The sequence below is a fragment of the Bubalus bubalis genome, chromosome 10, assembly GCF_019923935.1.
Source record: "Bubalus bubalis isolate 160015118507 breed Murrah chromosome 10, NDDB_SH_1, whole genome shotgun sequence".
In the NCBI taxonomy this organism is placed as follows: domain Eukaryota; kingdom Metazoa; phylum Chordata; class Mammalia; order Artiodactyla; family Bovidae; genus Bubalus; species Bubalus bubalis.
The window spans coordinates 90,844,569-90,861,839 of NC_059166.1; the positions used below are offsets into that span (position 1 = coordinate 90,844,569).

The 17,271-nt window shown below is 42.2% G+C and overlaps 1 protein-coding gene across 2 annotated transcripts in view; it reads right to left on the minus strand.

Annotated features, from left to right (window-relative positions):
- CD109 (CD109 molecule) overlaps window positions 1–17,271 on the minus strand; it is a 137,041-nt gene that overhangs the window by 26,373 nt on the left and 93,397 nt on the right. For both annotated transcript variants that reach the window (XM_025294874.3, XM_044924508.2), the window contains 5 exons: window positions 15,768–15,885; window positions 13,804–13,917; window positions 11,599–11,817; window positions 10,432–10,576; window positions 6,333–6,509 (listed from right to left, as the gene is read on the minus strand). In XM_025294874.3, the coding sequence (XP_025150659.2) occupies window positions 6,333–6,509; window positions 10,432–10,576; window positions 11,599–11,817; window positions 13,804–13,917; window positions 15,768–15,885 (773 nt within the window). The remainder of the gene's footprint in view (window positions 1–6,332; window positions 6,510–10,431; window positions 10,577–11,598; window positions 11,818–13,803; window positions 13,918–15,767; window positions 15,886–17,271) is intronic.

The following is a 17,271-nucleotide window of genomic DNA, read 5'->3' on the forward strand; positions in this document are numbered from 1 at the left end:
TCTAGACTCAACCTCCACATCAGGATGATCAACCTAAAGCCCAACAAAGTTAATGCTGATACGAATGCCTTCACCCATTCTGCACGTACTGAGGGGCCCAAATGGTGACCCCGTGGAGAAGAGATTCAAGCAGTCCCCACTGTCAGGGAGCTTACCTTCTAGAGCAGGAGACAGTCAGATAACAGAAAAACAAAAACATTTTAAATAATGTCAAGTGTGATGAAGAATATATTAAGTGGCATAATTTAAGAATATTAAATGGCATAATTTAAGTCAGAGCTACCAACAAGCCAGGGAAGGCCATTTTGAGGAAAACACCACCTGGACGACCAGAAAGAGCCAGCCCTGGAAAGATGTGGGGGAAGAGCACCCCAGAAGACGGCAGGACAGGTGGAAAGACCCTGAGCACCATGGCCCTGGGAGCGCACTAGACATAGCAGGACAGAGTCCTGATGGGACAGTTGCAGGAGAAGTGAAAGAAGGGTCTGGTGTTCACTCAGGGCCTGCAAGCCCAGGCCAGGAATCCGCAGGAGAATTTAAGAAAGTCTCATGACCATGACATTATCCAAAGATCCTTTTTATTATAAAATATGCAGAAACTGTATTAAAGGTGAGCATGTTGGCAAAGAGTGTTCTTTAGGAAGCCACTGGAGTAGCTGGGGAGCAACCATGCATCAGAATAAAGCCATCAGCCTGGGATGGAGAGAGTGGAGGAATTTCACACTTGTTTTTAGAGGCAGAACAGACAGAATTTACTTGCTGACCTGAGACCCTATCTCCTAGTTTAGATGCAACTAGGTATATTACAGCTGATAGTTCCTGGGCATTTACTATGTGTTAAAATACTTCATTTAGTCTTCAAAACAGCCCTAAGAAGTAGGATCTCATTTACCCATATCTTACAGGTCAAAAAACGAGGCTAGGGAAACCAGCCAGAGCAGGAGGCAGGGTTCAGAGCCCAGGGCTGACAGCCCCGATAGAAGCCAGAATCATGGCTCTACCTCGCGCGGTGGGGCCTCGCCCACCTCCCAGCTCCAGGGCTCTTCATTCTGCCCACACAGCCTCTACTGCCCTCTGGCGGCTCTGCACCCTCTAACAACCAGCAAATGCAATGCAGGGCTGCTTTGAAACTGCAGTTTGGCACCTACTTGCTGGGACAGGTCTGGAGGACCAGCACTCCTTTTAGAACAACAACAACAACAAAAAACAGATACTGAGAATTTGGAGTGTTCATTTTTAGGGCATCTGTCAACACTAACCCACAGCAAAGTACCTAGTACAGAAACTCAAATTCTTAAGGCGTAAATTATTGTTCCTTAATGGACTTCCCTTGTGGCTCAGCTGGTAAAGGATCTGCCTGCAATGTGGGAGACCTGGATTCGATCCCTGGGTTGGGAAGATTCCCTGGAGAAGGGAAAGGCTACCCACTCCAGTATTCTGGCCTGGAGAATCCCATGGACTGTATAGTCCATGGGGTCGCAAAGAGTCAGATGTGACTGAGTGACTTTCACTCCAAATGGTTCATGCTAGAAAACTTATTCTGTCTCTTTAAAGCATTGATATTTGATTGGCCAACATTCCAGAAACATATAAAATATGCAATGAGTGGAATTTTCTAAAATATTTCACTTTATTTTATTTGTTGTTATTCAGTCACTAAGTCATGTCCTACTCTTTGTGACCCAATGGACTACAGCATGCCAGGCTCCTCTGTTCTCTATACTCTCTCAAAGAATGTAATATATCAAGGTATAAAGCACCAGTCTAGTGCCTCCATACTCTCTACTTGAAACCAGCCAAACTAAATTTCAAATACAAGTCAGAATCTTGTCTTTAAAAGATGCAGAGTTATGAAAAATAGTTTTTACTCATCTCCTTAACTATAACTATTATGGCACTATACCAACATCTCATCTGATTTTAGTGTGGCATATACTATGCCAAAGCCTTTGACTGTGTGGATCACAATAAACTGTGGAAAAGTCTGAAAGAGATGGGAATACCAGACCACCTGACCTGCCTCTTGAGAAATTTGTATGCAGGTCAGGAAGCAACAGTTAGAACTGGACATGGAACAATGGATTGGTTCCAAATAGGAAAAGGAGTACATCAAGGCTGTATATTGTCACCCTGCTTGTTTAACTTCTATGCAGAGTACATCATGAGAAACGCTGGGCTGGAAGAAACACAAGCTGGAATCAAGATTGCTGGGAGAAATATCAATAACCTCAGATATGCAGATGACACCACCCTTATGGCAGAAAGTGAAGAGGAACTCAAAAGCCTCTTGATGAAAGTGAAAGTGGAGAGTGAAAAAGTTGGCTTAAAGCTCAACATTCAGAAAATTAAGATCATGGCATCTGGTCCCATCACTTCATGGCAAACAGATGGAGAAACAGTGGACACAGCGGCTGACTTTATTTGGGGGGGGCGGCGCTCCAAAATCACGGCAGATGGTGATTGCAGCCCTGAAATTAAAAGACGCTTACTCCTTGGAAGGAAAGTTATGACCAACCTAGGCAGCATGTTAAAAAGCAGAGACATTACTTTGCCAACAAAGGTCTGTCTAGTCAAGGCTATGATTTTTCCTGTGGTCATGTATGGATGTGAGAATTGGACTGTGAAGAAAGCTGAGCGCCAAAGAATTGATGCTTTTGAACTGTGGTGTTGGAGAAGACTCTTGAGAGTCCCTTGGACTGCAAGGAGATCCAACCAGTCCATCCTAAAAGATATCAGTCCTGGATGTTCATTGGAAGGACTGATGTTGAAGCTAAAACTTCAATACTTTGGCCACCTGATGAGAAGAGCTGACTCATTGGAAAAGACCCTGATGCTGGGAAAGATTGAGGGCAGGAAGAGAAAGGGATGACAGAAGATGAGATGATTGGATGGCATCACTGACTCAGTGGACATGGGTTTGGATGGACTCTGGGAGTCGGTGATGGACAGGGAGGCCTGGCGTGCTGCAGTTCATGGGATCACAAAGAGTCGGACATGACTGAGCGACTGAACTGAACTGAACACTATACCAAGAGTCCCTGGTACCACTGCTTAAACTAATTATAAGTTTAAGGCAAGCTTGTTAGTGAATTGGCTAACTTTTCCACACTTAAGAATTAGAAAACTCAGTAAAGACATTATTTTAATGTGAGCTTTTCTTCCAGGTTCCCTCATTATGAAGGGACACGTTTATCCTAAACTAACTGCTGTGTAATAATGATAATAACTTACCCTGTTACCCTGTTTCCAATAAGCTTGCCTCTTGGAAAAAAGCAGCTCCTGTATTTATATATTTAAAATATGACTGAATTGCTTTAAAAATCATTGGATTTTATCAAGCAAACATAGTTCATAGATCATGAAGGCCTGTCCAGGTAGAGGACATGCAAAGATGCATTACATGAAGACCATACATACTTGGAAATCACAGAGGAAATGTCTTAGTAGTAAGTACCATTTTTCTTGAAACATTAATAACGTGTGTTTTCTGCATATATGATAGAACATTTGATATTTTTACCATTCTTTTTAAATAAATGGATAGCTAAACTGAAAAAAACATGGCTGATTCACAAACATATGCATAAAGGAGAATAATTTTTAAGGGGCAGCTCAGTACTTCCCTGGTGGCTCAGATGGTAAAGCGTCTGTCTACAATGCGGGAGACCCAGATTCAATCCCTGTGTTGGGAAAATCCCCTGGAGAAGAAAATGGCAATTCACTCCAATACTACTGCCTGGAAAATCCCATGGACAGAGGAGCCTGGTAGGCTACAGTCCATGGGGTTGCAAAGAGTCAGACACGACTAAGCGACTTCACTTTCACTTTCTTTCAGTACAGAAAGTACCAATTGCTACATCTTTGAGAATTTCCTAGAGGACTTAAGGACCTGGGCATGAGATGTCATAAATTCCTGCAAAGTATCAGTTGCTCAGTTGTGTCCAGCTCTTTGTGACCTCAGGGATTATGGCCCGCCAGGCTCCTCTGTCCATGGGATTTTCCAGGCAAGAATACTGGAATGGGTTGTCATTTCCTTCTCCAGGGGATCTTTCCAACTCAGGGATCAGAACTGGGTCTCCTACATTGCAGATTCTTTACCATCTGAGCCACCAGGGAAGCCTAAATGCCTGAAACACCTGGCTCTAATCTGATGGAAACTCTACCACTATCTCCTTCACTGCAGAAGTCAGGTCACACCCAGCCCTGACCCCAGTCCCCGGCCTCCCTTAAGTCCATCCTCCCACGCAGCCCCAGACTTGCACTCAGCCCGTGTCTGCCCACCTAGCCCAGGGGGCGCTCAGGAAACTGACTGCAGCTCAGCTTCCTGGATCTAACATCCCACAACTCACTCTGGTCTAACCTGACACCCGAGATTCTAACCTCTGGCCTCTCTTTCCCTACAAGGGCCATGGGCCTCCCTTCCTATTTTTTCAGAACTCCCATTGAGTCTTGCACGTTGGTCATACTGAAGAGTCTTGGCCCAATTCCTGGTCCTCCTCCATCCTCTCCTATTGCTTCCAACAACCTAAGAATGTTGCAAAGTAATGCTATCTCTTGGCATTCTGACCATGGACTTGAGAACCAAGCCATCCGGGGGAACCATGGGGAAGTTATTTAGCCTCCCATACCTCAGTTTTCTCATCTGCAAAATGGAAGAAATAACAGTACTCCTATCTCCAAGGGCTTTTGTGAAAATTAAATTAAAGTATTTGTAAAACAGGGTAAGTTATTATCTTTATCACACAGCAGTTAGTTTAGGATAAGCATGCCCCTTCATAATGAGGGAACCTGGAAGAAAAGCTCACATTAAAATAACGTCTTTACTGAGTTTTCTCATTCTTAACTATGGAAAAGTTAGCCAAATCACTAACAGGCTTGCCTCTATTGGCATTTAACCCATTCATTGTTTTAAAAAAGGTAGGATGGAAAGTATTCATTCAATTTATAGATTATACTGAACAAGCAGTTTCCTATAATTTTGACCCATTTCCTCATCAGTTAGATGGACAGCAAGTACCCCAAACTGTGCAGAATGATAAACTCAGCCACACAGAGATCTTACTTCTTCTTGTTTAGTTGCTAAATCATGTCCGATTGTTCTGTGACCCCATGGGCTGTAGCTCACAAGGCTCCTCTGTGCATGGGATTTCCTAGGCAAGTATACTGGAGTGGGTTGCCATTTCCTTCTCCAGGGCATCTTTCTGACCCAGGGATTAAACCAGTATCTTCTGTATTGGCAGGTGGATTCTCTACCACTGAGCCACCGAGATCTTGCTAGAGGTCCCCTAATGGAAGCACAAAGCTGAAACTGTGACTCTGTATGGCTAGCTTTTAGAGTATTGGAAAAAAAATCAAGTTTACATTATTATTGTTAAAAATGCCTCACAACTTTCCATTTTCTCCTAAGTAAGGACATTAAGAGTATGGATTCTGGGGCCAGACAGTGAGTTCAGACCCCAGCTCTGCCACTCACCTGCTAAGTGACCTAACAAGTTAGGCAATTTTTCTGTGCCAGATTTTTACAGACTTTTATCTGTAAAATATTATGTAAGGTGCTTAGAACACAGTCTGCCACATTTGTCTGCATCAACCAATGTTAATTATTGTTATTAGCAACTTGTAGAGACAGAGCATCTGTGTGTCTGCAAACAGCATCAGCCTCCCCAGGGTGCCAGGGCAGAGTTATCATGTTTTCCATGTGGCCAGGAGGGACCCCCATACTCACTCTTCCCTCCTAGCCCCCAGCTACTTGGAATGTTAAAAGCCCCCGCCACGTGATGCCACACGTGTTCACTACATACAGACCTTCTCCACTGAACACAGACTTCCCTGGGAGGAAAGGCCTGACTTCCTGCTGCCTCAGCACAGGAACTGACCCCAGTCCCTAAGAGATACTCCAGAATGTGGAATGCCTCAATGAATACTCATTCCTTCAGATTTTTATTGTTGTTCAGTCACTCAGTCACTAAGTCGTGTCCACCTCTTTGCGCCCCCATGAACTGCAGCACACCAGCCTTGCCTGTCCTTCACCATCAGATTTTTAAGTGGCTTTAAATTTCCAATCCCTTATGAAAATATAAGCCCCTCCAGGATCAAACTCCTTTAACAAGCATCTTAGCAGCTGTCCGTGAGCCTGGAGCTGAGGACAAGTAGTGACGGCTGTTAACACTTCTAGCACATTCCACACCATCTCATGTCACAATCACACAGCAAAGACAAAATCTGTCCATTTTGAAATACAGTCTAGAGCCAACTCTAACCAAAAACAAATCAAAAACAGAAACAAATGTATTTTTACAAAAAAAAAATATATATATTTCTAAAATGCTTACCTTGCCTCATAAAAGAAAGGGCTTTTTCTTTTAAATTCTCCGTCAGTTGTTTCTTTTTAGTCAGATAATCCAAAACATAAATATTTGGAGCAAAATTTATCATGTTCTGTTCACCACAGCCATAAGGCATGCGAATCAGGGAGGCTAAGCCACTGATGGAAGAACCAAGAATATCTCCTGAAAGCACAAGACATTTATCAAGGTCAGCAAATCCCCAATAACCACACCTCCTAGTGGCAAAGAGAGCAGAAGGCGCCCGACACTGAAGCACTATGACTGGTCCACCGCCAGGAACACAGTAGAAACTTTACATCAGGCTTTTAGGAAAATGGTCAAATAAATGATAATACAATGGTACTGAACTTGTAGATTATGCGACAAATTAGGAGACTTTTAGCTCAAAGATACAGCACATATAAGCAAACTGTAAGTTTTTTTTTTTTTAATTTCTAACCAAAATGTCAGGATTTGCATTAGGAAATCATCATTCTTATACAGGGAAGAAAAGTTTTACTATTAGTACACTTCACATAAATAGAACTTTATATTGACTTCCTTACTAATACACTATAAATTCTTGAGAAATGACGTTCTAAGGGCAGGGCTTGTGGTATTTTTCAGTGTGCTCTATTTATCAACAACAAAGTAGAACTAACTGGTATATATGTTTCAGTGAATCTCAGGATCAAAATGGGTTAAAAGTATTCTTCAAAGTGAGTAACATAAAGTTAAACAAAACACACTCTTACCCACATTCTAACATTATGGCTCAAGAAAATAAGTAAAAATTTAGAAATGTAAAGGCTGAGTTCTAATTTTGACCTCACTATGGTTGAACTGTATAGAGAAGAATATTCGTCAGTGTGGTTTACTTTAAAAACTTCACCATTCCAAGTCCAAATACCTACTGAAAACTTGATCCTAAAAAAGTGAATCCAAATAAGAGAGGATGACTTTCACGTGGGTGGGCTGCAGTCGTGCTAGCGTACCATGTCTTAAACTTTAGATGTTAACTCGGAGAAGTAAATACCAGTGCAGGTTTTGTTCCTTATTATTACCACCACTGCACAGTATGCTTTTAATATTTAAAGTGAACATAAACTTGGACTTTTAATATTCAAAGAAGCAAGCCAATATTCACCAAATAAAACACAAATAGGTTTTTTAATAGAAAATGAAAAACCAAACAGGTTTTTTAAATAAATACTATATAAAAATAAAACTTGAAAAAACATTATTTTAAATCAAACTTTAAAATTTAAACTTCAGAATATTCAATAACCACAGGCAGAATCATTCCAACATAAGGAAAGACGGTACACACTCAAACTTCAAGGCTCATGGGGGGAAGGGAGAGTTAGGGAGTTTGGGATGAACATATGTACACTACTGCTAAGTCACTTTAGTTGTGTCCGACTCTGTGTCATCCCATAGACGGCAGCCCACCAGGCTCCCCCGTCTCTGGGATTCTCCAGGCAAGAACACTGGAGTGGGTTGCCATTTCCTTCTCCAGTGCATAAAAGTGAAAAGTGAAAATGAAGTCACTCAGTCGTGTCCGACTCCTAGCGACCCCATGGACTGCAGCCCACCAGGCTCCTCCATCCATGGGATTTGCCAGGCAAGAGTACTGGAGTGGGGTGCCATTGCCTTCTCCAGATATATACACTGCTATATTATAAATGGATGCCCAACAGGGACCTACTGTATAGCACATGGAACTCTGCTCAATGTTACGTGGCAGCCTGGATGGGATGGGAGTTTGGGGGAGAATGGATGCATGTATATGTATGGCTGAGTTCCTTCACTGTTCACCCGAAACTACCACAACATTGTTAACTGGCTCTGAAAGAAAGTGAAAGGCGCTCACAAGAGAATCAATTCCTAGGCAGGTTGATAAGAAGTCCAGGGTCCCCGAGGAGGAGGAGGAGGAGGAGGAGGAGGAGGAGGAGGAGGAGGAGAAGGAGAAAAGGGTCTGGGGCTCTCAAGGAGGAGACAGGGGTCTGAAATTCTCCAGGAGAAAAGGACAAACGTTTTCTCCTACATTCCTTAGTAAGGATTATATAACAATAAGGTATCCTGCTTGAGGACATGTTGCTCCTTCCTGAAAATCTTCTGACCAATCCTGTTATCTTAAAATGCATATTGTGGGAGTGAGTCTAGTAAGAAGTTTAAAACCTTGAGACATTCTTTTGATTTACTGTAATAACCAATTAAAAAAGTATTTAACTCCCTTGCTAACACTAGCAAGGGGGGCATTCTCTGTTCCCCTTCCGGTGTCTATGTCAGAAGCTTTCCCTATTCCTTTTCACTTTAATAAAACTCTGTTACACAAAAGCTCTTGAGTCATCAAGCCTGGTCCCTGGTCCCGAAGTTAAATCTTCTTCAGAGATGACAAATCCAACACTGTTAACCATAAGCTATCACTCAGTCATGTCTGCCTCTTTCTGACACCATGGACTGTACAGTCTATGGAATTCTCCAGGCCAGAATGCTGGAATGGGTAGCCTTTACCCCAATACAAAATAAAAAGTTTAAAAAGAAAAAACTTTAAGGCTCTTCCCTCTGTATATGTGCACACACGCCATACCATCTCCCAGCACCCCACCACTGTGGGAGGTGCTTAAGCAGAATGTATTCTCCTCAACAGAGAGTTTGTTTATTTATTTTTAAGAATTATATCTAAGTCTCCCCAAAAAGCCCTCCCGTATTCTTGCCTGGAGAATCCCAGGGACAGAGGAGCCTAGCAGGCTGCTGTCTATGGGGTCACACAGAGTCAGACACATCTGAAGCGACTTAGCAGCAGCAGCAGTAGCAGAGGGACTGGTTGTTTGGAGTAATAATAAAAAGCACGACATCTGCAGGTGAGATTCAAAAGAACCTCTGAAAAAGTGCTTTAGGTCTTGACACCTCAAAGACCTGACAAATTATTTAGATGTCATTAATTGAAACATTTCCAATACTTGGGCTACCTGATGCAAAGAGCTGACTCATTGGAAAAGACCCTGATCTGGGAAAGATTAAGGGCAGGAGGAGAAGGGGGCGACAGAGGATGAGACGGTTGGATAGCATCATCAACTCAAGTTTGAGCAAACTCCAGGAGATAGTGAAGGACAAGGAAGTCTGGCGTGCTGCAGTCCATGGGGTCACAAGGTCGGACACGACTGAGCAACTGAACAACAAAATCTAAACATTTCTTTCAGTTATTCATAAAGCACAACTATACAAATAAGCCATTTGTGTGGAAGTTCTAATAGTTGAAAGTACTTTGGCAACTAGGAGAAGGTGACTAAGTCAGTGGATAGCTTCCAGTGGTACAGGGTACTTGCATTCTGCACAGAGAACCACTCGAGGCAGTGGTCCTCAACTTCTGGTTGTCAGAAGCACTAGCAGAACCTTTTCAAAATATGCACGTCCTAGCCATAGCCCAAGGGAGTCTCACTGAGTAGACTGGGAGTGGAACCCGGATATTTGCGTATTTTCAAAGCTCCACAGGAGGCTGTGATATTCACCAGTGACTGAGAGCCACAAAGGCAGAACAACTCCTCCCTCCAGCCACACAATATTGTGGCCTGGCTACTCAGAGTGGACTGTACACCAGAAACATCAGCAACACTCGGGAGCCTGTTAGAAATGCAGATCCAGGGCTCACCCCACGCCTACTGAGCCAGAATCTGCCTTCACACAGGGTCCCCAGAAGATTCATGTGCGCCTTGAAGACGGAGAAGAACTGGTCCAGAACACACCCCTTACTTGCCTTTCCACTGTAATCAGCGGTTGGCAGCAAGTAAAACTTTTTTGCAATTCCTTATTTAATTAGGATTAAATAAGAAAATATACCTAAAAGGGACCTACTGTATAGTACAGGGAACTATATTCAATGTCTTGTAATAAACTATAATGGAACAGGATCTGAAAAATAATATACATACACACATATGTATAACTGAATCCCTTTACTGTTCCCCCAAAACACAGTCAATCAACTGTACTTCAATTTACATAATTTATTAAAAAAGAAAATGCATGTACAAATAAATGAGAAATGTGTATTACCATATAGAAATAAACCAGTAGTGAGGGTCATATACTCTGTTCTTACCGATTGCAGTGACCTGAACCCTCTCACTGCCACTCACTGTGTGAGGAGGAAAGGAGAAGCTCAGTGTTTTCAGGGTAGTTTGTAGCATGCTGTCAGTCAAGTCTAGCAAGATGGATTGTGAATACGATTTTTCTATTCCTTCAGCCTGTTGATAAAAAGTAATACAATTAACATGGTCTCTATTTCTCTGTTTAGAGAAAACCATAGGCAGATAACGGAGAAGGCAATGGCACCCCACTCCAGTACTCTTGCCTGGAAAATCCCATGGACAGAGGAGCCTGGTGGGCTGCAGTCCATGGGGTCGCTAGGAGTCGGACATGACTGAGTAACTTCATTTTCACTTTTCACTTTCATGCATTGGAGAAGGAAATGGCAACCCACTCCAGTGTTCTTGCCTGGAGAATCCCAGGGACAGGGGAGCCTGGTGGGCTGAAGTCCATGGGGTTGCTAAGAGTCGGAAACGACTGAAGCAACTTAGTAGCAGCAGCAGCAGCAGCAGTAGCATAGGCAGATAATGAGTTAATCGTCTGGCCTGTGTATGGTTAGATAAGTGCCTACAAGGTCTTGGTTCAAATCCATTAATAAATGTTTACTTTCTCTTTAAATTAGAGAAAATAGTTCACGGAATGGCAATGGAAATGATAAAGGAGAAGATGAAAAGGGAATGAAAAACCCTCTGAAATAGGTCCTTTTATTATTCAAAGACAGAGATTAAATACCTTGTCCAAAGGCACCCTTGACAGAGCTGGGATGAAGTCCAGGGCTGCCTCCCTCCAGAACACAAGTTCTTATCCACTATGCTGAGTTGCCTTTTTGTGCATCATGTCTTCGAAAAAAACCTACAAAACCTATTCTACCTGTACTGAGGAATTCAAAAATTCAAAATCTATATATCAACTTGGCACAATTTAACAGGATTCCAATGTCACACAGAGTGTAAATATAACCTGCTTTATAATCATACTAAAAATTTGAATAAGACATTGGCAATTACCTCCAATTGCGTGATATATTTTTACATTTAGATGAGAAAAACATTAGGCATTCCTGGAGGGTGGAGAAGATATCCTACTAGGTCCTGAAAACAAATTTAACCATGAGAAAAACCATCTTCTGCTTCCTTTTCAATTCTGTATTTCCATTTCGTTTTAGGCTTCAAATATTTACCTTCACTAAAATCCTCTGGGTGACAGCATCAGAAGCAGCAGGTGAAACAGCTGTGACGGTGATGGACACTGCCCCGAGACGTGTTGGCCTGATCGGGAAAACAACAGTTGCCCCATCCTCACTGGGAACCAGAATGGTCTGTTGGTGTCCCGTGGCATTTATTTCGTTCGAAGCCATTAGAATATCAAATGCATCACTTTTCTCAATTATTACCTTAACCTGGAAGAAAAAAAAAAAGTCATCAAAGGTTCTGTATAATAAATTGCTCCTCAGTAAAATGCTGCTTTGTGCATACATGCTAAGTCGCTTCAGTCAACTCTTTGTGATCCTATGGACTGCAGCCCGCCAGGCTCCTCTGTCCATGGGATTCTGCAGGCAAGAATACTGGAGTGGGTTGCCATACCCTTTAAACTGCGGTTAAATCTGTGAGGCCCAAGATTAGAGAAAAACGAGACAGAAAGGTTCAGCCAAGAAGAGCATGTAGAGGAACAGGAAAAACCGAGTGCTTTCCCATGCTTTTTCCACCTACCTCAAGACAAGTAGGGAAATGGCATTCTTCAAGTCTAACATTAAACTCCCACTAACATTAAATTCTCTCATTTTCTGAGAGCTGGGTTATTTCATGTCATGGTACTACCACCAGCCTGACTCAGCTGTGTCATCCTGGGACACTAGTCCCATTAGAAAAACCTGAGGCAGACAGGATGAAATGTTATTACACTCATTGAGAATCACTGCTAAAATTATTCCAAGAAAAGTATGACTCAGACACTAGTCCTGAAGCACATGTTGGTTGTAAACTTTCGTAGAGTACATCAAAGTTGCCAGGCTCATCAAGAAGAGCATTTCTCTGGATCTTAGACTTCACGAATTGTTTTTCCCACTTATTTTCTCATCTGTTTCTCAAAATATTTCTAATCTAACAGATGAGTAAACTGCAATTAAGTTACTTGTCATTAAGTGGGCAAGCTGGATCCCGAATCTGGGCTTCTGACTCCAGATCTTTTGCTCTTTACACTATATCATGTTGAGAAAATTAAAAAGTAAAATTAGAAAATAAGAACCAGTTTATTCTCTAGCTGCTGCTGCTGGTAAGTCGCTTCAGTCATGTCCGAGTCTGTGCGACCCCATAGACGGCAGCCCACCAGGCTCCCCTGTCCCCGGGATTCTCCAGGCAAGAACACTGGAGTGGGTTGCCATTTCCTTCTCCAATGCATGAAAGTGAAAAGTGAAAGGGAAGTCACTCAGTCGTGTCCGACTCTTAGCGACCCCATGGACTACAGCCTACCAGGCTCCTCCACCCATGGCATTTTCCAGGCAAGAGTACTGGAGTGGGGTGCCATTGGACATAGTGCTTAAAGAGATGATGGCATTTTCGGGTAGTAAGGTTAATTACAATCCCTAGTCTTGGTCGGGGTGGAGTGGGAATCATTTCATTAGCACCACTATGGGCACAGTACAAACAGTGGGCCTACCCCTGCCTTACAGGGAACTGATTGGCTGAGGGGACACCAGACCATGACTCAAAAATCAAAGCCTTGGAAACAGAAGACATTAACACAGGGAGCTCAACCCAGGGCCCTGAGATAACCGAGAGGGGTGGGATGGTGGGGGGCGGGGAGGGTCCAAGAGAGAGGGGACATATGTATACCTATGGCTCATTCATGTTGATGCATGGCAGAAACCAACACAACATTGTAAAGCAATTATCCTCCATTTAAATATAGATTTAAAAAAAAAAAAGAAAATACAAATATGGGGACCACAAGCCTAACAGCATGAGTGAGATGCCTCAAGGAAGACACCTTAGGTCCAAACCAGTCCTTGAAAGGAATAAATCCTCGCCAGTTGCAGTGGGCACTCAATGGCAGTGTGAAGTGGCAAGACATTCTCCGTGTGGGAGTAGAGTAGGGGAAAATGTGGGGAGAAAGGAGCAGGAAAGAGGAAGAGACATGCCAAGAAATGAAGTTGTGGGACTAAAGCAGAGAACTCGCACTAGAAATTAAGGGGAAAACGTCTGGACATGCCAGCAATATCCTTCAACATTAATAAGTTGAAGAAATGGTGGGCAAAGTACGGCTATTTTCAACATTCCAGAAATGCATACAATTTTTAGATGCCCAAACACTACATAACCCAATGCCAGCATGTTTTCTTCATTTTTTCCTGACGTGTAAATGATGAACAAACCTTTTAGCACATTACCTCAGTGGCATCTTTCAAATAATTGAATATGATTACTTCCAAAGCAAATTCTTCACCTCTGATGACAGAGTATGGAAGATTCAAAAAAATGAAAAATGGTTGGAAGGCTTGGAGCTGGAAAGAACACAATGAATACAGATTTTATTTAAGTCCAGAGCTTCACACTTTACACACTTAAATCTCACAAAACCTACGACACTTATTAGTAGCTTCACAGAGAAATGTCCTCTTGCCTACCAACAGAAAACGGCAACCTATCCTAAATAAACAGGGGCATACCGCTGTGATTTATAACACAGTAATCACTATGTTTTATGAAACTCCTACTTGGAACCAGGGACCTTAAATTATTTCATCACACCTATGCAGGAAGGTGTTACAGTCATATTTTACAGGAAAGAAACCTAAAGCTCAGCCGCCTCTGTAACTGGTACAAGAGCACGCTGCTGGCAAGTCCAAGAGCCAGAACTGGATCCCGCCATGTCTGAGGCCATAGCCAAGCTCCTCTTCTACTACTCTGTCATGCCGATTCCATCATTCTGCTTTTAAAGCCACTGCCCAAATGAAACAGCATCTGTCTTAGACTCCTGTGAAAAGTAAATGATCTTTTGTCTACTACCCTATGGACTGTAGCCCGCCAGGCTCCTCTGTGCATGGAATTCTCCAGGCAAGAATAGTGGAGTGGGTAGCCATTCCCTTCTCCAGGAGATCTTCCTGACTCAGGGATCAAACTGGGGTCTCCTGGAGTGCAGGCAGATTCTTTACTGTCTGAGCTACCAGGGAAGCCCAACATATAAACACATACATATATGTTGGTCACCTAAACGCTGATAGTGTTGGCCAAGCTTCTCACTGGCAGCAGTTAATTGTCTCCTAGAAGTTTATTTGGAAATCTGTGGCAGTCTCAGATTGTCACAATGAGTGCTCTTGGCACTTAGCAGGAGAAGGTCTGCATGCTCCGGACAGTCCCAGGCAATGAAGAACTGTCCTGTGTTCCTCATGATTCTTAAATGTCCTTTCATGTAGATAAAGCAGCTGGTTATAATAACCTGGACTTACAACCTAATGACAACGCATATATAAACCCAAAGCATCTATCAATATACAACTATTTTGTAAATCAAGAGGAAACTGCCCTTTGTTTTGTAACTTGACCAAAACTTCTTCACTATTTCAAAACTTTACATCACCACAGGCAGCACCACTCAAGGTTTTTGCATTGCTAGAACAATACATGTATATCAAACTGCATTTTGCAGCTGTTGCACACAAGGTGATTCTATATACTGCATAAATATTCAAATATGTTACTAGGCTTTCTCATGCAACTATGCCTGCCCACTTACATACTAAAAAGTATATTATTTTATTATACATTACTTTCCTTTTATTTCTCCTTGGTATTTCACTTAGGACATCTTATTGATTGTTTTAATTAAGTATGAAGGTATATTAAATTTTCTATGCATTTCATTTGCATAGATGGTTGAGGGACAAAACAAAATATCTGTTTTTAAAAACCAGCTTCAGATATGACAGAGCTGAAAGCTACTGGTCTAAGACCCATCACAGTCATTATATTCCTCTTGTCAGTGATGGTTTAGGAAGTGACATGGGATATAATTTGACCAAAGAGTTGTGAAGGAATGTTTACTAGGGGACATTCTGAGTTCTGCTCGTCTTTAAAGAGGACATTCTCTCTCTTCTGGCCTTTGGAAGTCATTGGACTCAGTCAATAATAAACTTACTATCCAAATCTCAATACAGAGCTAGCACAGTTAACAGTTTAATACAGTTCACACTTGAAAATGTAAAACAGATGAAGAACAAAAAGGAAACACCAAGAAATGTCCAAACTATGATCAACGTCATAAGCAATCACTTTTTTAAAACCCATTGAGGAGCTGACGCTCTCTTTGCTTCGTGGCATTGTTCCATCTATAAGCAGCTCTTTGGTATACTACCTCCACTGCAGCAGTTGTTAGTCCAAGACCTAAGTCCTCAGAGATCACAAAAGCCGTTGCAACCCAAGAAGTGATAGAATCAGGCACAGTAACTTCGAATTCTTGGTAAATCCTGGAACTGAAGTCAAGATAAACATAAAAGTCACAAAACCAAGAACAGACACACTTCAAAATAGGCCAACATAACCTAAACCATGGTTTGGAAGAATTTTCATGTTTTGGGAAATTTTAATTTTCCAAATAATATATGTATCTAGATATTTTTAAAGATTTAAGCATAAAATAATACATTCCAAGTTCTCAAGGAACAGGTCATAATAAGGTCATAACACTCCAAACTGATCCATATTCCAATAAAAATCTTTCTACAATATTTATATCTTCAAGACAAGCATCATTTTCAAAAATTTTATATAGATAATAAATACCCTTTTCCAAATTTAACTCCCATTTGTCTCTCTCAATATGCATAAAAGTTTCCCTCTGTATTCTTGTCAATGCTCTTATTTGTTTTTGGAGGTGTGACTCGTGTCTTATTTCAAGTTTCCATAAATAGCTGACTCACACTATATGCAGATTTCATGATTTACTTGTTGAGTCATCACGCCAGGTAGCACAGAGTTTGTTAGCTAAGCTGAATTCTTTTCAATACCCACACCTCTTCTGCCTGTGATTCACAGGGATGTTTAATGGGGCAACACAAGGCAGAAGGGACAATCCTGAGTGCTTCCCACCCCAAGCAACAAAGGAACTCCCAGCAGTCTTCCCCTAGTGAGAGCCATGCGACTTCAGGGAAATTAAAATCATCCTTCTTTAGAAAAGGCCTGTCTTCTTCTTGATGATACTCTTACTGTCACGATTCGCATACAGCTGTATTAAATACTATGCATGCGTGTGTTCAGTTGCTCAGCTGTGTTCAACTCTCTGTGACCCCACACACTATAGCCCACCAGGCTCCTCCGTCCAAAGGATTTTCCAGGCAAGAATAGTGGATTGGGTTGCCATTTCCTTCTCCAATTAAATACTATATTTAGATACAGATGCAGATGGTGACTGCAGCCATGAAATTAAAAGACGCTTATTCCTTGGAAGAAAAGTTATGACCAACCTAGATAGCATATTCAAAAGCAGAGACATTACTTTGCCAACAAAGGTCCGTCTACTCAAGGCTATGGTTTTTCCTGTGGTCATGTATGGATGTGAGAGTTGGACTGTGAAGAAGGCTGAGCGCCAAAGAATTGATGCTTTTGAACCGTGGTGTTGGAGAAGACTCTTGAGAGTCCCTTGGACTGCAAGGAGATCCAACCAGTCCATTATTAAGGAGATGAGCCCTGGGATTTCTTTGGAAGGAATGATGCTAAAGCTGAAACTCCAGTACTTTGGCCACCTCATGAGAAGAGTTGACTCATTGGAAAAGACTCTGATGCTGGGAGGGATTGGGGGCAGGAGGAGAAGGGGACGACAGAGGATGAGATGGCTGGATGGCATCACTGACTCGATGGAC